The 25,664-nt window shown below is 44.5% G+C and overlaps 1 protein-coding gene across 4 annotated transcripts in view; it reads left to right on the top strand.

Annotated features, from left to right (window-relative positions):
- The window catches only part of B3GAT2 (beta-1,3-glucuronyltransferase 2), a 55,438-nt gene that overhangs the window by 10,383 nt on the left and 19,391 nt on the right, over positions 1 to 25,664 (top strand). For 2 of the 4 annotated variants that reach the window (XM_070584889.1, XM_070584890.1), the window contains exon 2: positions 14,036 to 14,180. In XM_070584889.1, coding sequence (XP_070440990.1) covers positions 14,036 to 14,180 — 145 coding nt within the window. Of the gene's footprint in view, positions 1 to 14,035; positions 14,181 to 15,414; positions 15,484 to 15,597; positions 15,933 to 25,664 lie in introns of all 4 variants that reach the window. The other 2 variants (XR_011529842.1, XR_011529843.1) reach the window with 2 other exon arrangements.

Here is a 25,664-nt window from a genome sequence, read left to right as displayed (position 1 = left end):
TTTTCTGATATATGCTGAAAGCTAAACACACTGTTTGAGCTGCATCCCATAAATGTTGACGCTGTGTTTTCATGTTCACTTCAAAGTATTTTCTAATTTCTGTTGATTTATTTTTTCGTATCTTTTTCTATAATTTTACTAAGTAATTCAAAGTATGTTGCTTAATTTGTGAACACTTATGGCTTTTTAAATTATCTGTGGTTCTGATTTCTAGTTTAATTCTTTGCAGTCTGAATACATAATCTAGTTTCACTGGTTGAAATGTATTGAGGTTTGCTTTATCTTCCAGCATACGGCCGGTTTTTGTGCATGTTCCACGTGTACCTAAAGAGAATGTTTATTCTGCAGTTGTTAGGTTTAGAGTTCTGTACATATCAGTTAGTGGGGTGCTGCTTAAACTCCCTAAATCTGTACTGATATTTGGCGTGCTTGCTCTATCTTGTACAAAGAGAGCTGTGTTAAAATTTCTGACTGTGCTTGTGAATTAGTCTTTTTCCTTTTACATTTATCTACTTTTTGCTTCATGTATTTTGAAGCTATGTTATTTGGTGCATTCACCTGTAGATTTGTTGTTTTGTCTTGATGAATTGACCTTTTATTGTTATGAGATGTCCCTCAGCACCTCTGGTGATCTCTTTGTCTTGAAAGCTACTTTGTCTGATGCTACTGTAACCACAGTAGCTTTCCTATGCTGACTGTCTGGTGTATCTCTTTCCATCCTTTTACTTTATCCTGTCTCTGTTCTTATATTTAAGGTGTGTCTGTTGTAAATAGCATATAGTTGGTTCTCATTTTTTTAATCCATTTTGCTTTTCTTATACTCTTCTCCCAAGGTAAGGACTTGGGAGAATAACCTGTAAACAAAGCCTTATTTAAATAATTCCTGCCATGAATCTTATACTGAGTAAACAGCCTCTGCATTTTTTATGAATTGGACTTTTCTGAATTAGGTTTTCTTTCAAGTACCACCTGCATCTTTACTTTGAGGGGAAGGTAAACCAAGTAAAGGTTGGTCGTGATAACTTTGTAAAGTAACCATTTGCTGAGGCTACAAAGAGTCTACTTACTGCCCAGGAAAGTTCTATCAGATTCTTCCTTTTTAGTATTTTCTGAGAGTGTTTAATTACTTCTATAATCTTAGAGGGTTCCCTCCCTGTTCCTCTTTTATTCATTTGTCACATATTCTGAGTATATTTCCCATCAGGAGAGCCTGAAAAGTGTTTTTCTTTCTCTCAGATTTCAGGTACAGAGGTGGAGTTGATCGTGCTTCCGCATCCTAACCTACCATCGACATCGTCCTATGCAAGCTCCCTCCCTTCTTGTTGCCTTTGTCCTTACCGTCAGGCATCTATTCTAACATGCATGCTGCGGATTATTTCGTTTCTGTGTCTCCGTGTGAAATGTATCATGTTTTGTGTGCAGTATTTTAAATGTATATAAGTGCCATTATGGAATAGATTTTTTTCTACTTTTCCATGCTGTACCATGATTTAAAGATGTATTTTTATTGCCCTGAGCAATAAATCTAATCCACTGCTTCTGACTGTGGAGCTTTTATTTTCAAGTTGGAATTCTCATAATGCTCTATTTATTTGGGAAATTAGAATTTACCATGAGATGCTTTGCTGTATTGATCACCATAGCACTCTAGTGATTTATTAATAGGTGAAAAAAAATTAAAACTCCAATCCTGCTACTCCAAGAGACTATTTAGTCAAAGACTCCACCAAAATTAAAAGTTCCCAACTTCTTGTGCATTAGGTCCAGTAAATGTGAATCTTACACGGAGAGGACCAGTGCCCCCAGCCCCTGGGCCTGACTCCTCAGTATCCCCCCTCTGCGCACACCCACACTCACATATGCACACACACACACACACACACAGCACCAGAAGACATATTCTGAGACCATATTCATTTTTTTAATGCTTTCACGTCAGTGGTATTAGTTTGCAGCTTTATTGAAGTCTGGATTACTTCTTGGTATGTAAGTCTGCCTATTGCATGGAAAGACCAGTGGACTAACAAGACCAGCCATTGTACGTTGGTTAGAGCTCCAGATGCCCATGCCAAGTGAACTGTACACTTGGACACACTTCCTTTTACGTGCTGGACACACTGCCACAGAGATGAGTTAATATGCCCTCTGCTCTCCTGAGACATTTTGGGGAATGTATAGCAAAAGGGGCACATTTTAAAGGGCAGCAACAGCTTAATATGTTAGAATGTGTTAACAAGCTAATATGCAGAAGTTTTCTGCAAGCCTAACTACACATTTGATTTTATGTAAAGTTTTCCTTTTTGATATCCAAATGAAGATGAATGTGGTATTGGCAATTGTTAATTATGTTCATAATTTCAGTAAACATCGAATTTTACTAAAGTATATAGAGCTGTACAAGGGATAGTAAAATAGATGGGGCTTATTTGAATTTTCCAGAAGGCGTGTGTTTTAACACTGATGGCAGGAGAGAGGATGGGCTCATGTAGGGTAGGGGGACCTCCAAGTAGTAACCCTTTTCTCTTGTCCGTGTCCAATATTGTCACAGTAGCGTTATGCTCTTAGGCAGGAGTTCTTTTCTGCAACAGTGCTACTTTCCTAGAAGCCTGGAGGAAAATAGAAGTTTAAATAGTTTGTAAATTTGGCTAGGATAAGTACACACACACACACACACATGCACGCACGCACGCACTCACACACACACAAATTGCATTTGGCTCTTTAGTCTCCATGACAGTCATCTGTTTCCACATAAATACCTTCAGGCCAAACCTCTTTAGCAAGGACACCAGGTAGATGATTATGTCTTCCTCTCCTGCATCCAGTGAGATGGCACATATTGTCAGGTCATCTTACGGATGGTGAGGCCAAGCTTGACCACTTGATCAAGGTAGTGACCGCCAAGTTCTCCATTGTAAAGGCACATTTTTCTTTTGTAATTACTAGGAAACCCATAGGTTGATACTCTGAGATGGTGTGTAACTAATGACCCATAGATTGATACTCTGAGACAGTGTGTAATTAATAAGTAACCCATAGATTGATACTCTGAGACAGTGTGTAATTAATAAGTAACCCATAGATTGATACTCTGAGACTGTGAATATCTTGTTTCCCAGCAATGTTTACCCAAGGGTTCCAGCATCCGGTAGTGATTCTTGCTTCAATTCATTATTGCACCGGGGAGACCAAATGGTGATTTCCTTACTGGATCATTTCTTCTACATTTGCCAGCTGGCCTTCTTCCTAAAGAACAGCTTCCCTCTCACACCCCCACCCCCCAATCTATAACCACAGGCTTGGGGCTCCCTTTCTCCCCACTGTGTTTTGATCTATGAGTGTCATTCTTTTTGATGCTCAAATTGTTCAGAGATTGGCCGCAATGCTTCAGACCAGCTTCTGTCTTTCTGGCACATGTCCTTGTTTATCTATGAGCATGTCTTTGCTTTTTTGGCACAAAACATTCTAGACTCATCTGATACTTTCTCTGGCCAGCCCTGGAATCAGCCACTTCTCCAAGGAGCTCTGATTGCTTTTAATGGAGAATGGTATTTGCAAACCAAATCTGAGTGTTAGGTTGTATTTATTGCTACTGGGTTGTTAATATTTCCAGGGCTTTTACTCACGAGATCGTATTGAAACCTCCTAATATTTTGTTTTTATCTTAAATCAGATTTATTGAGGTATAACTTACCTATAATAAAATGTCTTGTTTTAAGTGTAGAGTTTGCTGCGTTTTGGCAAACACTTGCAGCCTTGTAATTATCACCTTATAAACATCTGCAGTTGGTTTTTACCACCCGTGGCCTCTACTTTGCTTTCTGTCACTACCGATTTGTTGATCTATTCTAGAATTTCACATGAGGGACTAATACAATATGTAGCCCTTTGTTTCTTTCGCTCAGCATTATGTTTTTGAGATTCATTCATGCTGTCGTGAATATCAATAGTTCATTACTCTGTATGGCTGAGTAGTAATCAATTGTGTGGATAGATCACTGTTTGTTTAATCTGTTCCCAAGATGGTTCACATTAGGGCTGTTTCCAGAGTAAAGCTGCTGTGGACATTCAGCTACAAGTTTTTGTGTGTACCTATGCTTTCGTTTCTCTTGGGTAAATACCTAGAAAATTGCTTGGTCATATGATAAGTATATTTTTTAATTTTACAACAAACTGCCAAATTGTTTTCCAAAGTGGTTGTACCATTTTGTACTCCCACCAGGGATGTATGAGACCTAATTAGTCCACATCTTCATCAACACTTAGTATTGTCAGTCTTTCAATTTTAGCCATTCTAAAGGGGTGTGAAGGTATCTTATTGTGGTTTTGATTTCCATAATCACTGATGATATAGAACATCTTTGCAAGTTCTAATTGCTCATTCATTTTTCTTTGATGAAACGTCTGTTCAAATCTTTTGGCCATATTTTAATTGTCCAGCATGGTTAATGCCAATCATACTTTAGCCTTTTTTATTGAGCTGTAAGAATTCTGTGTATTCTGAATTTGTCTTTTGTAAGATATATGTATTGAGATATTTTCTCCCAGTCTGTGAGTTGCTTTAAAATTTCTAACAGTATCTTTTGGAGAGTAGAAAATTTTAATTTTAAGTCCAATTTGTGAAATTTTTTAGGGTTCATATTTTAAGGTCCTATGTAAGGAATCTTTGCCTACCCTAAGACCTCAAAGACTTTCTTCTATATTTTCTTCTACAGATTTTATAACTAGTTTATGTGTCTAGGTCCATGATTCTATTTTGAGTTAATTTTTATGAGTATTGTGAGGTATAAGGATCAAAGTTCTTTTTCTTTCTTTCTTTTTTTTTAACATAGATGTCCATTTGTTTCAGCACTATGTGTTAAAAAGACTATCCTTTCTCCCATTGAATTGCCTTGGCATCTTAGTAAAAAAGATCAACCAGCCATTTGTGGGAAGAACTATTTCTGAGCTCTCTAATCTTTTCCATTTATCTGTCTATCTTTACACTGATGCCACACTGTCTTGATTACTCTCACTTTGTAATAAGCAGAGCCGAGGCTAGCTCCTCCCAGACAGTCCAGGATTCACACATTCATATGCCTTCGAGCAAGTAACATAATTAAGTGAAGCTGGCCATGTGTAAGTATTATGACCTTATTTGTATTAAAACTTAAAGGACTAAAACTTTAACCTGGTTTATTTTCATTTATTAAGATTTTTAATTATGTTCCTTCCCCATATATTTCTCACAGTTCTTATTATTTCTAATGGTGTGTTTTAGACACATACTTTGCATATTAAATATACTGGAATGTTCCTCATTTCCATACATACAACAGTGTTGCCTCCCTGTTTTCTTGTGTTGTCCTTAAACAGCCAGTTATTTCTCCAGCAAAAGTGAGTTTATTTGGGATCTTCAAAGAATTGCAGTTTGGGGTCTGCAACCATGGGGAGCCCCATGCAAGTCTGGAGCAGCAAGGGGAGGAGAAAATCTTTATAGAGGGGAAAAGGAAGTTGGGGGGTTATTGTAAACGAAGAGTCCATTGGAAGAACTGAGAGTTCCATATGCTGTCGCTTCTCAGTGGCTGAGTTGTGACAGTCTCTCCTTGGCTGAGCTTCTTGCTGGTCAAGAAGAGGAAGTCTTTCTTCTTTCTGTTGGGCTCTGCTGTCAAGGTGGGGTGTCAGAGTGTCCCTGTTTGGCCTCCCAACTCCATTTTAATGAGGTTTCTGTTTACTGATTTCCACACTTGACATACACGGCCCGTTTGCTTTGTTTCTGAGCCTCCTGCTTTGGAGAGAAGACTCTCTCCTGTGACAGCACAAGCTGGTCAGGAACGGTGACTGACCTGTAGACTGAGATTTGGGGCTGTGATGGGAATGGTGGGGAACCATGGTGAACAGGGGAGGGTTGGCCCTGCGGAAAGTGGCCTTTCAATGCCACTGCTGCCATCATGGGATCTAGCACAGTTTGCCAAATTTTCAGAGAGGCCAGAAACCTTTGGATTTTAACAGGTCTCAATTTAAGACACAAGCTCTGTGCAGGCCAGACCAGACTTGCCTTTAGGGCCACATATGGCCAAATGCTCCAGCTTGTGACCTCTGGTGTGCACAATAAAGAAGAGTATAGAAAGCGAGTGAAAAATTGACCCCGGGCCAGAGAATAAGTCTGCATCATACCAGACAGGGTGACTCAAGAAGGATGATCGCCTCAGGGACTTTTGAAAGAGATTTCTTTTTTACAATAGACTTTATTTTTAGAACAGTTTTAGCTTTACAGAAAAACTGAGAAGCTGCTAGAAAGTTCCCAAATACCCCACACCCAGTTTCCGTATTATTAACACCCCATATGAGTATGGTACCTGTGTTACAATTAATGAATCAATGCAAACTAAAGTCTGTTCTTTATTCAGATGTCCTTGGTTTTTACCAGTGTGCTTTTTCTGTTCCAAGATCCTGTTCTGGGTACCACATTACATTCAGTTGTCTTGTCTCCAGAGGTTCCCCTTGGCTGTGACAGGTTCTCTTTGTTTTTGATGATCTTGACAGTTTTGAGGAGTACTGGTTAGGTATATTGTAACAGGCCCCTCTATTGGAACTTTCTGAGATTTTTCTCATGATTAGAATGTAGTTGTGGGTTTGGGAGAAGATCACAGGGGTAAAGTTGCATTTTCATCACATCATGTCAAGGGTACATACTGTCAATATTATCTTATAGCTCAGCTTGTTCCGGCTCTGGCCACTGGGAGCTCTTTCAGTTGGCTGTGTGCTTTTCACATGACCCCATCAATGTGGGTTTATTTGGGGTTGTGTTTGCATTTTTAAATACCTCCTTAGTCTCTGGCATTACAAGATGCTTTAGGCTCATCTTGTATTTTTCCCATCCCAGTGCTAGAATCAGTCATTTCTCCAAGAAGCTGGGGTTCCTCTTATTAGAGAAGGGTATTTAAAAAGACCACAGAGGTCAAGTTCCAGTCTCAGCACTTCATGTCAAGGGTACATGCTGTCAACATGACTCGTCACTGTTGATGTTGGCCTTGATCACCTAGCTAAGGGAGGGCTTACTGGTTTCTTCCCTGTGAAGTTACAGCCCCCGCCTCACATAATTATTTGGAATTCTTCTGTATGGGGGATTTGTCTGTTCCCCATATGCTTTTTTATTCAATCATTTATTTATATACCTTAGCTTGTATTTGTTTTCAGCATTTACTTTATACTTTGGATTGTGACCCAATACTGCTTCATTCTGTTGCTCAAATTCTTCCAGCTTTGGCCATTGGGAGGTCTTTCAGTCGACTCCTGTGGGTCTTCTGTGTGCCTCCATCAATTTGTGGGTTTTTCTTTCTGTGCGCATTTCCTTACTTTCTGGCTCTAAAGATACCCCAGGATCATCTTGTATATTTTCTGCCCCAGCCCTAGAATCAGCTACTTCTCCAGGTAGCTCTGCTTCCTTTTATTAGAGCATGGTATCAGAAACCAAGATCTGGGTGCTAGGTGGGCTCATTGCTGCTGGGGTGTCATTGCTTCTAGCCCCCCTCAGCTGACAGAGCAAGGAGAGATACACATATCTATCAATGTATCTATATATGACCATCTCTATATTAGGGTAAATGTGAATTCATACTGCTGTCTCCAGCTCTAATCCATAACCACATGGATCATTCTAGCCTTCTATTTTGCTTATCTGTAAGTTCTCACTCTAACATCCACCATCTGAAATAGATCTTTTTAATTAAGGAATGCAGTGGGACGCCCTGTCAAGGGCCTGTAGCACTTGAGTTCCCTCCTTCCTGGCAGGTTTTTGGTTTTTGGTCTTCCTGTCCACAGTGGTTAATGCTGCTGCTGCTTTAGGCTTAGCTTGTGCTGATGACCTTGAGGAGCCCCAGCAGGTCCCAAACAGTCAGCTTCTCTGCATTGTGCTCGCTCGCCTTGTACCACCTGCTTCCCTTCCAGCCCTGTCAGCGTCAAACTCAAGTGATGAATTTTGCAGGTAGATGTGCCATTGCTTTTATTTTCCTAGAATTTTGGCTCTGTAGGCAAGGACTTTGTCTGCCTTGCTCTGGGGCTAGCCCAGCACTGGACACACAGTAGGTCCGTGAGGGATATTTAGTGGAAAAATACAGGAGAGATGGAGGAAATGTTAGACTCGATCTTCTACCCAGTGACATAGGAGAAGGGTTGAGAATATAAAAGTAGGAACATTTCTGCCTTCTGGAATTCTTAGCTCCTTTAAGTAATTAGCTTTTGCACCTCAGAAGTTCATGCCGTGGGAGTGGTGCTGTATGGAAATCAAAACAGGCAAAAAAAGAGCCAGGGAAATAGAAAGTCATGCGAAGGACACTGTGTGGAGTGAATAGCACTGAGCCAAGTGACAATTAGGAGGAAAGGATGGTGAAATCATTAGGGGGCGGACGCAGGAAAGAGAAAGAGCAGACATGCTGTTAATTTCCAAACTTGTTCCAAAGAAAATTTACAAGTGTGTAGGATCGTAGAAATGTAGACTCCGTGTTGGAGAATTTCAGATGTTTATGGACAAGGACGTTGGAAAGGACCCTTGGCTCCAGGCCATCACTTCTGCGTTCCTTCGTCTTATTGGCACTGCTCTTCCCTTTGTGTCCTTAGTTCATTGGATCCTGATGGATTTGGGGTGGGTTTTGGTTTTGGGTCTTTTTTTTTTTTTTTTTTGCCACTGAAATTATTAGTTTAAAAGCAGGATACAGAGTGTAACATTCTTTATTGTAATTCTATTCCTTGAGATTACCTATAGCATCTGACATTTCAGAAGATCAAGAATTTTTTCATTTCTCTTTGGAAAAAATAAAACAAGATTTCACCTAGTGGTGTGTCTCAAAGGGAGCTGAAGACATTTGTTTAGCTGCTTCTGTTTTCCTCTAAGGGCATTCTGACGATCACCCTCGTGTGATCCTTTCAAGGGCTCCAGTCTCCGGAGCTGGCTGCTAGCCATCTCCCAGGGAGGGACCAAAAGGATGCAGCTTACAGCTGAGGAAAGAGGAGTTGGCTAAAGAAACAGGAGCTGGTTGTTGGTAAGACACGGGAGCGCACAGTTGTTACCTGCCTCCCTCCTTTCCTGGAGAAGATGAAGACCACAAGCTCCACCTGTCCTGGGAAGGTTTCGGCAGCATTTAGCCTGGAGGGGTGTGGACATGTACCGAATCCTCTCCTGTGTCCTTTGTGGCCATTGGGTCTCTGGCAATTACTCTGCCTGGGGTTTTGGCTTGTTAGCATTGCTATGCAAGTCCTGTCCGTTTAATTGTGGGTCATGGTGGGAGGAATAAATGGCAGAATGTGACTTTGAAATTGAATAAATAAACGGGAAGAGAATGCCTTTGGGGATCAGACCTGTTTGTAGTATAACTCTTATAAATCTGTGAATTGCTTCCTCTTTTTCCTAATTTCCAGTGCTTCATTCCTCAGTTTTAGATTGGAGCTCACACCAGGCACCTGAAGTTGTGCCTGTTATGTAACTGCTATTTTGTGTTAAGAAAGTAACAAAACTCTTAAATACTGACGATCTTTTAGTTATATGAAAGTGCTTTTACTTTTAATAGGAACAGTCCTTGTTACAGTTTCCCCCTCTCAGAAAAGAACTTGGCTGCCAAGGAATCCTTAAAGAGCATAGCTTGAGTGAAAAGGACACAGAACAAAGGAGAGACCCCGGGGGTGAAATGAAGAAGTTCTGTAAACAGCTGTGCTACTTTCCTTTGAAACGTCTGCACGCTCTGTGTGCTGCAGCGATCGTGTGCCCAGGGGCTGTGTGTCTAACTCCGTGACGAAGGTTCCACGCTGAATCTCAGAGCAGCATATGTGGCAAGGGCATCAGGATCTTTCCGAAGTTTTAAGCTATTTAAATGACAAACTTTTTAAAATTTAGCGTACCTGGAAACGTAAGCCTGCCACATCCCTGCGTTCAAACAGTCATCACTTCACCTTGCACGCCTGACCCTTGGAAAACATAAGACGTGAGCAAGTGGCAACTCTGAGCTGCTCTCAGAAATCTGGAGTGTGCTAAGTGAAACTTACATTTTCTAGCATGAAACTGGCCCAGAAATGTGAAGTTTTGCTTTTTGATTCGTCTCGTCACCTTGAAGCCCAGGCCACTCTGTAGTCTGTGGGCAAAATCCTACACAGCTTAAGCGAAAAGTCTGCCACAAAACTCCCTTGGCCATGTTTAACTCCTCCTTACTAGAGGTCCCGCAGTTATGGCTTATTATTCTCTTCCATGGCCATTTCTCTTTTCCTATTTTCAGAACATTTTTGCCTTCCGTTCTTTTATTGTCTGTCTTCCTCTTTGATTGTGAGCTGTCCCTTGCACGGCACAGGCACACACGGATGGCCTGTTACATGCGGCCCACATTTCTACCTGGGGCTTACACACTTATCAAGAACTTTTTGGCAGCTGCTGTGTGCAGGGCACAGCTGTGTTCTCTCAAGAGGACAGGAGAGTCTGAGATGGAGTCTGCTTCCTAGGCTTGCACAGATTTGAAAATTTAAAGCTCTGGGCAAAAGCAAGTTAGGAGCTGAAAAATCATAGGTATCTTAAGAAAATATTTAAAAAAAAGAATACTATTTTTAGTGCCTTATAGTTATAAGGCCATTCTGTTATTTTAAGAAAAACATATAAATTAGATTTAACTTGGTTTCTTAGTAATTTTGATATATAAGATAAGGAAATTGAAATGTTTTCTCTTTCTGCAGTGAGTGAGGGAACAGGAATCTGAAAGTGGAGTGAGTTGGGGAGGGAGCTGTATTTTTGTGAAAATTTTAGTGAATTTTCTGGGGCTTTTTTCCCACCTATATGGAAGACCTAGGACACAAAAGCATGAAACATTAATGTTGATTCAAGAATTAAATCACCGAAACACTGTTAAGAGAAATTACAGCTCTAAACAACTGAAGAGAGAGATCGTGTCCATGGGCTGGAAGACTCAGTAATGTTAAGATGTCCGTTCTCACCAAGCTGACATGTGGATTCAGCGCAATCCCAGTCAGAGTCCGCTGAAACGGACAGACTGACTCTGGAACTCAAATGGAAATGAAAAGGAGTTTGAACAGTCCAGACGACTTTGATAAAGAACAAAGTTGGAGGACTAAGACTACCTGATTACGAAAGTTATTATAAAGCTCCAGTAAATCAGGACAGTGTGGTGTCAGCATGGAGATCAGCAGGCAGACCGGTGGATCAGACTGGAAAGTCCAGAAATACACTCACTCATACATAGCCACTGATTTTTGACAAAGGTGCAAAGGCAGTTGGGTTGCTTTGGGACAATTAGATATCATTGGAACAACTGGATATCTGTATGCAAAAACAAAGGGAAGAGGACTTCAATCAGTCCTCATACTATACACACAGATTAACTCAAAATAGATCACAACCTAAGTGTAAAACCTACAACTGTGATACTTCTAGAAAGGAAAACGCTTGTGACCTTGAGTTGGCAGCAGAGAAGTCTTAGACACAACACCAGGAGCACAATCCATGAAAGAACCAGCTGGTGGCTTGGCCTTCATCAACATTAAGCGCTTGAAAAAATACTATGATGAGCATGAAAAGATGAGCCACAGACTGGGAGAAAATATTTATAAATCATATATCTGAGAAAGGATTTGTATGTGGGATATATAAATAACCCTCAAAACTCAATAGTAAGGAAATAATTTTAACATAGGCAAAATATTTGCACAGATATTTCACTGAAAAAGAGATACAGATGGCAAATAAGCACATGAAAAGATATGCAACCTCATTAGTCATTAGAAAAATGCAAACTGAAACCACAACCAGACACTATTCGTACCTTTTAGAATGGCTAAAATTAAAGACTGAGCACACCTAGTGCTGGTGAGGATGGGAGGAAGTAGAATGCTCACACACCGCTGGTGGGAATGGAAAATGGCCCAACCACTTTGGAAAATAATTTGGCAGTTTCTTAAAAAATTAAATGTACACCTACCATATGGTCCAGCCATTCCACTCGGAGGTATTTATCAAAAAAATGAAGTTCACATAGACTTGTACACAATGTTCACAGCAGCTTCATCTGTAATTGCCAGAAGCTTGAAACAACCCAAATGTCCATCAACAGGAGAATGAATAAAAAAGAAAAACCTGCAGTCCATCCATATGATAGAATACTACTCAGCAATATAAAGGAATGAACCATTGATACATGTTACAGCATGAACGAATCCCCATATAGTTATGTTCGTGATAGAAGCCAAATTTAAAAAAAATAGCAGAATGTATACTGTAGGAATCCATTCATGTAAAATTCTAGGAAATGCAAACCAATGTATAGTGACAGGAGGGAGATGAGTAGCTGCCTGGGGACAGGGCATGTGGAGAGGTGGAGGGAGGGGTTAAAAGGCACAGGGGGTGATGGATATGTCCATTCTCGTCACAGTGCTGATGGTCTCGTGGTTGTATACGTATGTCAACATGTATCAAATTTTACATTTTAAAAAGTGCATTTTATTCTCTCCAGGGTCCCCGAGACCACCCGCATGTTTGGTGATTTACTAGGACTCACTGTGCTCAGCACACAGTTGTACTTGTGGCCCAGGTTTATTACAGCGACAGTCAGGACACGTAGCTGATCAGTGTGGGAGAAAGACGTGGGGAAGGGTCTGCAGGAATCCATGTGCGGCTTCCCGTGCTCTCCCGCCCATGGGGAGCCACATGCAGCACACCCTCCGTCCAGCAGCAAAAATGCCCAGGGAAACCCATATAAGAATCAGGGCTCAGGGTTTTTCTGGGGGGCTGGTCATATAGACACCCTCTGCCCATCAATATTTCAGATTCCAAGAAGGAAATCAAGTGTTCAGTGCCCCAGGCAGGCAAAGAACCGTATCAGTGTGGGGACTGTTTCAAAAGCCAAGTTCCCATGTGCCTGCCAAGCACCATCCTTGCAAGCAGGCGTTTGGGAAGACGACAGTCTCAGGACTAACTCTCTTCTGTGCTCTGTTATACCTCAGTGGAACTTTAAAAAAAAATCATCATATAAGTTAGTATGAGCTAGCACAAGCAATGGTGATTAATTTATTGGAAAAGGGATGGACTATAAAAATAGTAATTTCAGATTTGGAGAAGCCCAGAACACTGACGTCTTTATTACCTGGAATGCTTTACACCCTTAAATCCTCTCTTTGGAATAGGGGGGATATTAATAAGTAAGTAAAATTGGGATGCTCAGCAAATGGGAGCTTCTAATTATTTTTACTGTTGCCCTGTCCAGCACCCATCCTGGAGGAGGGTGGTGGTTTCCCCAAGACGCTGCCTGATGTCAGCAAGCTTTCTGGTGTACGTGTCTTTCTCCTTGAAGAAATCCAGCAGATGACTTTGAGCTGAGGGTCGTCTTGACCCGAACTCTGCTGGGTGCAGCAGTGTACCTGGGAAAGGAGCCAGCGCTCAGCTGCCCGCCTGGGGCAGCTTCTTCTCTAGTTTGGCCCAGTTGCCCTTGAGAGACAGGTGACTTTAGGGCTCGTTTTTCTTTTTGGCATTCCTGGGGATGCCTGGTGTCTGTTCTGTGTCTGGATCCCATTATGACTATCCCAAGCCAAGATTTCCATGTGTCTGTAGCAATAAAAAATTTGGAGAAAGGCAACTCCCGTGGCCCCTCTGAGCGAAATTTTTGCTGTTGCTGAGTAATAAAGTTTCTGAGATGGGTAGTGAGCCTCTCACCTCCGAACATACAAAGTGTTTTTTGAAATATTCGTCTTTGAAACAAGTAGAAAATATCCTATAGTCACACCTTAGCTTCATCTGAGCGATGTTCACTATGGACGCCTGTGGCATTTCTCTTTGGCCCTGAGCCACTGGCTGCGTCCAGGACCGATGGCCCTCACACAGCGATGGCCCTCAGCCACCAGAGACCAGGAGAAGGGGAGCCGCCAGCCAGCAGAAGGGTCCTGCAGGGAACTTGTGGTTTAGGGAATCTGCACGCCCCCTGCTCATTTCTGCTCTGTGGCTCCCTTCCTTTCCTCCCTTCAAGTTCTTTCCCTAAGGAAACTTTACCAAGTCTCTCTCCCCTTTTTGCAGATGCGAACAACGCGCAAGGTCTCTGTCTGGCCGGTGGGCTTGGTTGGCGGGCGACGCTACGAACGACCCTTGGTGGAGAACGGCAAAGTCGTTGGCTGGTACACGGGCTGGAGAGCAGACAGGCCCTTTGCCATCGACATGGCAGGTGAGGAGTGTGGAGGGTGGCATTTACCCTGCCTGAGTGCTCTTGCCGACACTCTGTTTGTGACAGGGCACTGGAGGGAGGCACCTTTGAAAGACCTGGAAAGGGATTTGAGCCAAAATATACCATATGCAGCAGATGAACTGTTTAACTAAACTTTCAAAACAGTTCTGTGGTCAGTTCAGGTGGAAGTGTTTTTTGGGGGTGATTGGGAAATCCTCTTTCCATTCCATCGTGTCAGCTGACCGTGCGGCCGGCCCTTCATCTAGGACGCATTATGGGCCAGGTCTGTCTGGGTTGGCGTTGGCGATTCAGGGCCTGGCTCCTGCCCCACGGGGCTCTGTCGACTGTACCTTTTGGTACCTCTCTCTAGAAGTCCAATTTGTTATATCTCATGCTTATTGATAAATTTAATAGTGATATGAAATTGACAAGCCAATCATTTTAATGCTCATTGATAAATTTAGTGCTTATTGATACATTTAATAGCTAAAATATGAAGTTGGATTACCATTTTCTCAGGCATTTATTAACTTTGAGTGTAACTGTCTTTTAATGGTTTTATTCTCTGACCAACCAACTGAATTGAGTAAGAACCATGGTAGACCACAAATTCTAAAGAGCTACTTCATCATAAAGTGACTCATTTTCTGTGGGTTATATAAAGTGATGCCTGTGATAACTGTGGAAGGATGCAGTTAGAAACATGAGGCTTAGAGGCAGAAAACGTCACTGACATCTATAACCTAGAAGATGAAGGCAGAAGAGCTTCAAAACTGCTCTCACCATCTTCAGCCCGGAGGCAGGGTCCGGAGGGCGGCCTCCTGTGCCTGGCCAATCTTGTGTGCATTTCCCGCTGCAGTCAGAACCCTGATGCTCAGCGTTCTGATGGGTGAAGGCCGTGTTCGGAACTGGATTCCCCACTTCTGTCTGACCACACTGTGAATTTGCAGGAGCGAGATGGTGAAGAATACTGGGAGTGAGAGCTGTGGGGCAAGCGCTCGTGGACAGCACTGTGATGGGTCTGTCACACTGTGTGACAGGAGAGGACAAACTGGGACGTTCTTACTCAGTGTTTAACAAACACTTCCTGCGGGCCCGTTTTGTGGGGCTGTGGCCTCTGACCCCTAGGACAGTCTAGGTCTCTTCCTCTGCCCAGGGCACCCTCTCCCACACCCCGTCTGCTTCCTGGGCTCTCCCTCCTCTTCTAACCCTCAACTTATGCTTCGGTCTTCAGTTCGTGCGGCCCCAGGGCTGAGCTGGCGTCTCGACCAGAGCGTTGACCTGAAGGCGGACGGAGAGGCAGGTGGGCCAGGCTGGGAAGGTCCCGAGGGTTCTCCAGGGAGGCCTGTCCTCGCTCGAGTCCGCGTTCGTGGCTCTGAATATGTCTTTTGATAATCAGATTCCTTCTGATCAGCAGGGTACCTTGAGCAGAAAACCTGGAGAATGTTGAGCAAAGTCTGGCTTCTCTGGGACCTGGCTTCTCCTGGGTAAAATGAGGCAGTGTCGCGAGTGACCGCCGAGGTCTTCTCCAGTGTATCCTTCCTGCTCTGGCTTCCCTCCTGGGAAGCTCGGACAACAGCCCGGGGCGCTGGGCTCTCGGAGGAGTCCTGACGGCTGAAGCAGCCCGCTGACAGATGTTTGGCTCTTCTCCTTCCCAGAGCCTTGTTTCAACACGATCCTCCAAGACACGTCCCTTACACGGGATCCCTTCCCGTCACTCTGCAAGGCCACTGCAGGGTGAGGGCGGCTCAGGTAACTCCTCCTGGACTTGAGGTAATAACCTGATGTAGAAGCTCAAGCATCCAGTGAACCCATTGAGTATTCCGCATTGGTCGCCCCACAGTCTGGATCCCAATAGTTAGAGCTAAAGTTCAAGAAAGGCACATGGGTTTGTGCATTAGGGCTGGCCCACGGCAAGATACTGATGCTCATTCACTGCCACATTCCCTGGGAAACTATTCTCCGTGACATAACTGACGTTTGGATTTTTCTGAGCATTTCAATATATTTGCATAATATAAGACCTGTCATAAAATATGAATGATTTGTATTAATTATCCTTGTTTTAAAATAGGAATAGCATTTCTATCTCTAAGGGAACAACCTTTGCCACGTTAAATGATTTCCTTCACTTCGCACATGAACGTGCTTTGCAAATTAGTTTTCAGTAAGTTACTGATATTTTTGGAAGCCGTTAACTGAGACTGGTTTGGTTGATAAGATAATGATTCTGATTTTGAGGCATTTTGTTCTCATTCTAAAACTTGAAAAGTCCCGGCTTATTTAGGCCCCATGGAAGATTCGTTGCTCCTCTGTGGGGAGAGGGGAGGGCCTTGTGGACCTCCGTGTCCAGTGGCGCTTCCCGCTCATTTTCAAGTTGCACAAACACTCACGATTTCCAGAAGAGAGAGGGAAGCTGGGAGCCGTCTTCCCTGCCGTGCCCTCTTGGACGAGGAGTGCTGCTTATGAGGGGGTCTGTGATCGCGGAGGGAGAGCGCTGCGTGCGAGCTGGGTCCCTCCTGGATTTCCACAGCTGATTAAGAAATGTGGAGCTTAGAGCCAAACGTAACATTTCCACAGATGTCCTGCTTTGGTGGGGGGCGGGGGGGCGCAGACACTGAGCAGATTTGGTGGGAGCCCCTCAGGGTCTGACCAGCTTGTACTCCTGTGAAGTCGGCCCAGCTCAGCACGAGCCGCCCATTCGAGCGTCAAGCGTTGGGACCGCCGTGCTGTGTCGTCCAAGGAGTTTGACTTAGTGTCTGTCCGTATTCTGCCACATTGGACTTTGTAGATGCTGTTTTTGCTCTCAGATGAGAAAACATTATTTTGAAATTATATGCAAAACGTTAGTGGCAGAAGTAAAGATTATTTCTGTTGTACTGGGCGGAAAAAAAAATTTCTGATGATTAATCCTGGAAAAGAACTTAAGATGCTGACCCACAGATGGAAGGAAGGCATCGGGGCCGCCCCGCGCTGGCAGCAGTGGCAGGTGGCGTCTGCGGTTGGTCAGTGGCTGCACTGCTCTGCCAAGCCATTGGGACCTGGCTGGTCTGTGCCCTGGGCTTCAGTCGCTACACCTCGGGCACTGACCGCTGGCGGGCTCTGAGTGACTGAAAACGAGGCAGTCCAGGCATTTGTTAGCTCTGTTTTGAAGTCAGGGAGTTACTTTCAAGTGACGCTCACTTCCAGAGAGGTGTCAATAAGAGCGTTGCTTGAAAGAACTGAGCTTAAAGTAATCTTCAGCTGTGCCAAGAGGGGTAGATTTGCTCCCATTCAGAACCTAAGGCTGCGATAATTTATTCTGAGCTCTCAACATTTGCATGCACTTTATTCTTAACTTGAGAAGGTGGCAGACAGGGCGCTGTCCTCCTTCAATGATAGTGTATATGGTTCCCAGTCAAGTGCCTGGCACACAGTAGGGATTCTGTTCCAGTAAAAATCCAACTGGGTGCACTGTCGTTCAGCTCTGGCACTGACCCCCCAGAGTTAGCACAGACCCGCAAGTTAGAGGGCACGGTCCCTCTCAAGACTGCCCTTAGTTCAGACACCAGCCACACTGTGGGGCTTCCCAGGCCGTCTTCACTTTTGACCATGTGGCTATAAATTTGATGTTTCCCACAACCCTCTCGGGTTTGATAATTTTCTAGAAGGACTTGCAGAACTCAGGATGGCACTCTACTTATTATTACAGTTCTATTACAAAAGCTACAATTTAGGACCAGCCAGTGGAGAGACCCGTAGGGTGAGGTCTGTGACAGCAGGCAGAGCCTCTGTGCTTTTCCTGTGGAATCAGGCTGCCTCGCCCTGCCAGCACATTAATGTGCTCACAGCCCAGGGAGCTCCACTGAGCTTCTGCGTTCAGAGTTTTTACTGCAGCTGCATCACGTAGGCATGATTGACCAAATCAGCGGCCACGTGATTGAATTCAGTCTCTAGCTTCCATCCCCAGAGGTCAGGACGGCCCAAAGTGCCAACCCTCTAATCACATGGTTGGTTTTTCTGGTGACCAGCCCCATCCTGAAGCCATCCAGGGCCCACCACCAGCCACCCCATCAGCATTACAGAGTCACTCCTGTCACTTGGGAAATTCTAAGGGTTTGACAAGCTCCTTGCCAAGAACCTGGCAAAAAGGCCAGACAAGTTTTTTCTCAGACCCCAGGCTCAATAAGGGATAACTTTCCTGTCCTAAAGAAGAGTGTCTCCGGCAGCCCCTTTTATCATGCTTTCATCCACAAAGCAGAGGGGTGTGAAGTGGTGTGTCACGGTCACTTTCAGCTTTGCCTGTGGACTTCACTTTCAGCTTTGCCTGTGGACTTCATCAGGACTGATAAAAATGAGACGTGGTTGTCAAGTGATAAAACTGTTTCTCAGGTGTGGTTTCCAGAGGGATGGGAAGTCTCTTGGTGTTGTGGCCTGGAGTCCTGTGGCGTGGGTGTGATGAAGCCCTGGGAACGGACAAGCTCCCAGGGAGGCCTGTGGTGGCCTAGGATTGCGTCCTGGGAGCAGTCATTTAGAGTGGCTGCTGGTGGCGGGAGGCAGGGAAGGGAGGGCCAACGAGGGGGTTTTGGGATGGACTGGCCAGTAGTCCCTGGAGAGAAGAGGTGGACAAATCATGAGTTCAGTTCTTGGGAGGCCTCATGTCATGGATGTGGAAGACGAGGGTGCTGAGGTGGTGGTGGTGGAGAGTGTCCCCTCAGAATTTCAGCGGAATAAAGCTTTCCTTCAGGACTACGAACTTTGAAACCGGAAGTTTTCCCCGTGTCAGGGCAGTCGAGCAGACTTGGTAATGACCGTCTGTGGAGCACTGACCAGGCACCAGGGGCTCTTAGGCACCCTGTGCTTTCTTGCTTAGTCTCCACCCAACCCTGTGAATTGTCCTCACTTCAATATAAGGAAACCGAGGCCTGGACTGGCTGAGCCACTTGTCCGAGGTTGCAAGCAACAAGTGGTAGAGCTGGGATTCAAACTCGGGTCCACTTGTCTCCAGGGATGGCCCTGCCGCCGGGATGAATCCCACCTCACCAGTTTACAGCCAGTGGCTGAGTTCTTGGTCTCTGAGCCTCTGTGTTCTTCATCCGCAGAACAGGAAATGGAATTCTTCACAGAACAAGACCTCATATACGGAGCGCCTGGTTCCGTGTAGACACTCAAATGTGTCTCTGAACCAAGAAGCAAGATCAGACTGTGTGCCTGGGTTCGAGTGGCTCATACGAGTGTCCAGGGGATTCAGCTCAGTGCTGTGTGACTGATGAGCATGGGGGTCAGAGCCGTGCAGGCAGCTGTGGGGAGGGGGCTCACTGACCCCCAGGTCCCACGGGGCACACGCAGGCTGTACTGTCTCGGTTCCTCACCTGTAGGTTAGGGACCGGACACCTGCCTCCTGGGTTATGCAAGGTTGAAAGGGGAGTAGACATGCACAGGAGTCCCTGCCGTTCTGTGAGTGTGGGAATCCTCACTGTGTAGAGCCTTTTCGGGTTTTCTTGAAGCTAATACTTGAGAACATGCAAACGCTTTGCTTTGGGCTCGTGATGAACTTCCTTCCTCTCCAGGCTGGTGGACCTGTGCTCAGCATCCTTCAGTGAATTAGCTCAGCATGCAGGATGACGTGGGGATGAACACTGGCCTTGCTTTACATAAAATACTCCAAAAAGAGAGTGATGAAAAACAAAAACTCAAAAAAAGATCGTTTAAAACTTGTCAAGAAGCAGATATGTGCTCATCTTCATAATTTCCCAGCTGAAAAACTAAACAAACAAACAAAAAGCATTTGAGCTTTCCAAGGAAAACGCCATTGTGCGCCTAGACTTGGAGGCGTCCGGCGTGGCCTGTGTTCCAGCCCCTGCAGCTGAGGAGAGTTGTTCTCTGTACGCGTTACTGATGGCACCTGGCGGGATTCACAAGAATGTCTCATGTTTTCTAACCAGGTCACAAGGGGGAGAAATGTCCTTTTTCACCACCTTGACTTTCCTGGGACTCCCTCGGAGAGCATCGGTAGCTGGAATTTTCATCTGGAATCTATTAAAGACAGTTCATTGGTGTGAATAATAAGAATTGGGGACTGTTGCTGTGTTCCGCTCACCTGGGGGCCGGCACGCTGCCAGTTTTCCTCGGCACATAGGTTGGTGGCGCTGGCTACACACTTCTCTGTGCTGGCTTCAGAAGCTGAAGTTGGCTGGGTTCTTCCCCGGCCCCTGAGCAGCCACATCACCCTCGTCCCGAACACTGCACTTCAGTCCACCTCGTTTTAATTCCCTCAACCATGCCGACCTCCAGGGTCAGCCAAGCGCTGCCCCAGCTGATGGGCCTGGGGCCATCGAGAGTGGCACCTCTGCCCTCCAGCCCAGAACAAGGAATGTCACCTTGTCTTCCCGTGTTTGCTGGCTGATTTCCAGTCACCTTTCAAGACTCTATTGGTGCAGGAACTGCTTTCTCTGGGAAGTTGGTTCTGATTTTCCATCCAGTGTGGATGGTGCTCTGACATGTTCCCCTAGCGTCCTGCACTTATGCATGTGTCCTCGTGGTGGCGCTGATGTCAGTGTCCCGCCTGCTGATGCCTCCTCTGCTACCTGAGCTCCGCTGGGGGACCTCCCGCTCATCCGTCTCCCTGCGTCTCCAGGCCTCGCAGCATCCCTCGTAATGGTTGCTGAATTCATGATTTTAACTTGTCTTTCTTTTCTACTTCAAGGATTATCAAAACTAAAAGTTTTGCAGCTTGTTATTCCTTCTGAGACCACATTGCCATTATTTCTTAATGGTGAGATTAAAAAAAAAAGGAGGATCTGGAGCTGTATTCCAGGAGCCCTCTAAGGAGGGTCCAGTTGTGTGGGTCTCACCCTGCTACACATCAGAACCCCCTAGGGAACTTGGCACAAACACCCGAAGCTGGGCTCCATTTTGGATCAATTAGGACGTACTCTCTGGGCGGGGGGCCTGGTGTTGGGGGGGGGTGCTTTTTAAGTCTCAGTGACTGTAGAGTGCAGCCAGAGACAAGAACGGCTGGTGTAGGTGGTCAGAGCTACTCGTGCTCCTTGCTGTAGTTCATTGTAGTTTGTTAGTAGACACAACCCCTTCCATGGCCCCACCGAGTCAGTCTGGGGGTTTGAGGTAGGATAGCCTCATGCTACCAAAAGTGTGCGAATGCTCCATAGAATTATTTCCATTGGTCAAGCAAGAAGAGAATTTGAGCACAAGGGAGTTTTTTAAATCCTAACAGCTGAAAAGCACCACCAACCATAGAAAAGACCACCTGTATTCACTGGGAATGCAAGTTTATTTTTTTATTGTGGTAAAATTTACCATTTTAACCATTTTAAGTGTACAGTGGCATTAAGAACATTCACATTGTGCCACCATCACAGCCATCCATCTCCAGAACTTTCTCATCATTGCAAACTGAAACTCTGCCCCATTAAACGCTGACCCCTGCCCCACCCCTGGCCCTGGGAACCACCGTTCTCTGTGTCTGTGAGCTGACTGCTCTGGGTCCCTCACAGACCTGCAGTTGTCTCACGTTTGTCCTTCGTGTCTGGCTTGTTTCACTTAGCGTGATGTCGTCAGGGTTCATCCATGTTGTAACGTGTCAGAAGTGCCTCCTTTTTAAGGCTGAGTAGTATTTCGTTGCAGGTATAGACAGCGTTTTGTTTATCCATTCACGCACTGATGGACACTGGGCTGTCTCCACCTTTTGGCTGTTGTGAACAGTGCTGCTGTGAATGTGAGTGTGCGGCTGCCTCTTCAAGTCCCTGCGTTCCGTTCTTTTGAGTACACACCTAGGAGCGGAATTGCTGGATTGCATGGTCATTGTATGTTTAATTTTTTTGAGGAACCACCGTACTTTTTTTCCACAGTGGCTGCATCACTTTACATTCCCATCAGCAATCCACATTCTCCGTGTCCTCACTCACTCTTGTCATTTTAAAATTATTTTCCCGTGTGTGCTGGGGTTTGGGGAACAGGAACATAGATGCCTTTCCCCGTGTTGTGCTGTATTTTCTGGGTTGGGCCAGAGCAGCGTGTGTGGCACAGTCAGTGGTGCTCATGGATAATGTAAAGCAGCAAGTCTCCCAGGCGACAAAGGAGGAAACGGTGGTTCTTAGACAGGCGGCGCCAGGCCCGTGCATCCTGCCCTGCCCAGCGTACGCAGCCATGGGTCACTGCCCATCAGTCTGTCTGGCCATCGAGCCGACAGAACCACGTCCCCCTGTAGCATCAGGATGAGGTTTGCCTTGGTTCCCTCCACCAACTGACTTGAGTCAGTCATGGGTATTTTTAGTTTTCAGTTAATTAAGCCTCCTTAATTTAACTTTTATTCTTAGGATCAAGTTTTCCATCCTTGTTCAGCCTCCTGATTGTTCCCTTAGAAGATTTGGTTTTCTACGATACTTTATTGTTTTCAGAGTAGAGATTTAAATGAACCATTTATAAATTAAATAAAGAATACTTCCTAGAAAGGAAGATCGTTTAATTTTTTCCACAAAGAACAATGGCTGCTAAATGGCTTTTGAGGAGTTTTCAAAACTAGACAAGAAGTTTTAAAAAATGGTTTACCCTGAAGCAGTCACAAAGTCTCCGGCAGTGTTCAGGAGCAGATTAACAGGCCTACCTAACAGCAGGGCCAGGCTTCATGCCTTCTCTGCACCGGAAGAAAATGATTCTAAAGGATAATTGGAAGTAAACCTGGACAGCTATAGTTCTGTCTGGCCCTCAGGAAGCAGAGGACTGGGAAGGAGTCTGTATCCCGTCCTTAGAGAGCACGTCATGACATGCGAGCATCCAGTCTCAGAACCAAGGACGTCTGTAGTTGAACACCTGCATCAAACAGTGGGAACCTGAAGATGACGGTAAATAAGGACACATTCCTTTTATGTAGCCTTCTTTTCTGCTTTCTGTATCTGATTTAAATCTGGTAAAAATGATTCCTAAAACACTACCATTAACGTATTTGTTTTTCAGTTCGCTAGTTCTGAGATGCCAAGGCTGGAAGGTACAAGATGAGGGAAAAAAAGCACTTACGTAGCAGTCTTCCATTTTCACCTTCGTGCCCTACATGCTGTGGCTTTTTCTTCCACGCTTATGTGTGTCAAAGGGTGATAATGGGTTTGGGGGGTGTGAAAAAGAGAAAGGCAGTGACATCATTGGAAACAGTGAGTAAGGGCCTCCAAATATCCACTCCTCCATAAAAAACACGAGAATACTGGCAAAAATTGTCAAAATCACCTCCTTTAGAACGGTGGAAGTTAACCAGAGGTGTGCAACAACCTGGAGAGTGTTTACTCAAGAATAATGGCTAATCTTGGAAAGAGCAGTGAGCACCGCAGTGTTTCAGGCTGCCCTACTCCCACCCCCTTCCCCAGCTCTATGGTCACCATGACAGCCAAGAGCCCTGCAGTCGTGGTGGACGCAGCAGCCACTGACGCTAGCAGTCCCTGGAAGGGGAGGACAGGGTTGGAACTCACTCAAGCTCCATTCTAGAACTGCCATTGTGTGCCCAGCAGTTCCCTAGAAAAACCCCGTCCACAGGCTTGTCTTTATCTGACCTCACTCAGAGCTCACCCAATGCAAACAGCCTTTTCCCTAGCAGTATTTGTCAAAAACAAAACCAAAACAAGCAAAAACTAAAAACAAACCATTGATTTTTACCCTCACTGCTCCCTGAGGCAAGGATAACAGTTGTGAAAAACAGTAAGCTAAGCAAAACATTTGAAAGAAAACGCCAGGAGAATATTTCATTCCATAGAGGGCTTTAAAAAGTCCTGATGTCTTTCTGGGATTCTTGAAGGTCATATGGATGTGTAGGTCTGTGTACACATGTTCAAAAACCTTACAAGGCCCTGGGTTCTGACCTCGGGCTGAGCTTGCGCCTCTGTGCAAGCAGGAGGTGAAGGCTAGGCCAGAGCTGTGAACCGCCCGGCTGACCCTGGAAGTGCCCAACAAGCACACAGAGCCCCTTGGCAAAGAGCAAGAGACTCTTTGGTTCCAGGCATTTTAGGAAGTCTGTGCCCAATATTTAGCTGACCTCTAAGCTAACTGAGCAGAGACTTCAGTGGCCACACAGAGCAAAGAACACAGACACTACCGCGTTAGTTCAAGAAAGTCACTAAACAAACAGTAACAACAACAACAAACCCTAGAGAGGGGAGAGAATCTGATTCGAGTGGCCGTGTTATGTCACATAAAATGTCCAGTCTTCAACAGGAAAGTACAAGACATGCAAAGAAACAAAGCGTGGTCAGCACACAGGAAAGCAGTCAGTGGAAACTGTCTCTGAGAAAGTCCACACATTGTACTTACTAGGTAAACACTTTTTATTGAGGTAAAATTGGCATACAACATCATATAAGTTTCAGGTGTACAGCATTATAATTTGATATTTGTATACACTACAAAGTGACCACCCACCATAAGCCTGGTTACCACCCATCACCATACAATTGACCCCCTTCACCCATTTTGCCCACCCCCCAACCCCCTTTCCCTCTGGTAACCACCAATCTGTTCTATCTATGAGTTTGTTTTTTAGATTCCACATATAAGTGAAATCATATTGTATTTGTCTTTCTCCATCTGACTTATTTCATTTAGCATAATATCCTCAAGGTCCATCCATGTTGTCACAAATGGCGATACTTCTTTTTATGGCTGCATAGTATCCCATTGTATATATATACCACATCTTCTTTATCCATTCATCCATTCAGTGGACACTTAGATTGTTTCTAAGTCTTGGTTATTGTAAATAATGCTGCAATAAACATAGGGGCACATATCTTTTCAAACTAGTGTTTTATTATTCTTAGGATAAATAACCAGAAGTAGGATAGCTGGATTGTATGGTAGTTCTATTCTTAATTTTTCGAGGAACCTCCATTCTGTTTTCCATAGTGGCTGCACCAATTTACATTCCCACCAACTGCACGAGGGTTCCCTTTTCTCCACATCCTCACCAGCACTTGTTATTTCTTGTCTTTTTGATAATAGCCATTCTGACAGGTGTGAGGTGATGTCTCATTGTGGTTTTGATTTGTATTTCCCTGATAATTAGTGATGGTGTGTTTCATGTGCCTGTTGGCCATTTGTATGTCTTTGGAAAAACGTCTGTTCAGATCCTCTGCCCATTTTTTAATAGGGTCGTTTGTTTTCTGTTGTTGAGCTGTATGTGTTCTTTATATATTTTGGATATTAACTGCTTATTAGATATGATTTGCAAATATCTTCTCCCCTTCAGTACGTTGCCTTTTCATTTTGATGATAGTTTCCTTCGCTGTGCAGAAGCTTCTTGGTTCGATGTAGTTCCACTTGTTTATTTTTGCTCTTGTTTCCCTTGCCATTGGAGTCAGATCAAAAAAAAGCATTGCTAAGACTGACGTCAAGAAGCTTAGGGCCTATGTTTCCTTCTGGGTTCAGGTCTTATATTCAATTCTTTAATCCATTTCGATTGAATTTTTGTGTAGGGTGTAAGTTAGTGATCCAGTTTCATTCTTTTAC

This window comes from Equus przewalskii, chromosome 19, assembly GCF_037783145.1.
Source record: "Equus przewalskii isolate Varuska chromosome 19, EquPr2, whole genome shotgun sequence".
Lineage (NCBI taxonomy): Eukaryota > Metazoa > Chordata > Mammalia > Perissodactyla > Equidae > Equus > Equus przewalskii.
Note: the sequence above shows the minus strand (reverse complement) of the source record. Positions and strands in the feature narration are given on the sequence as shown.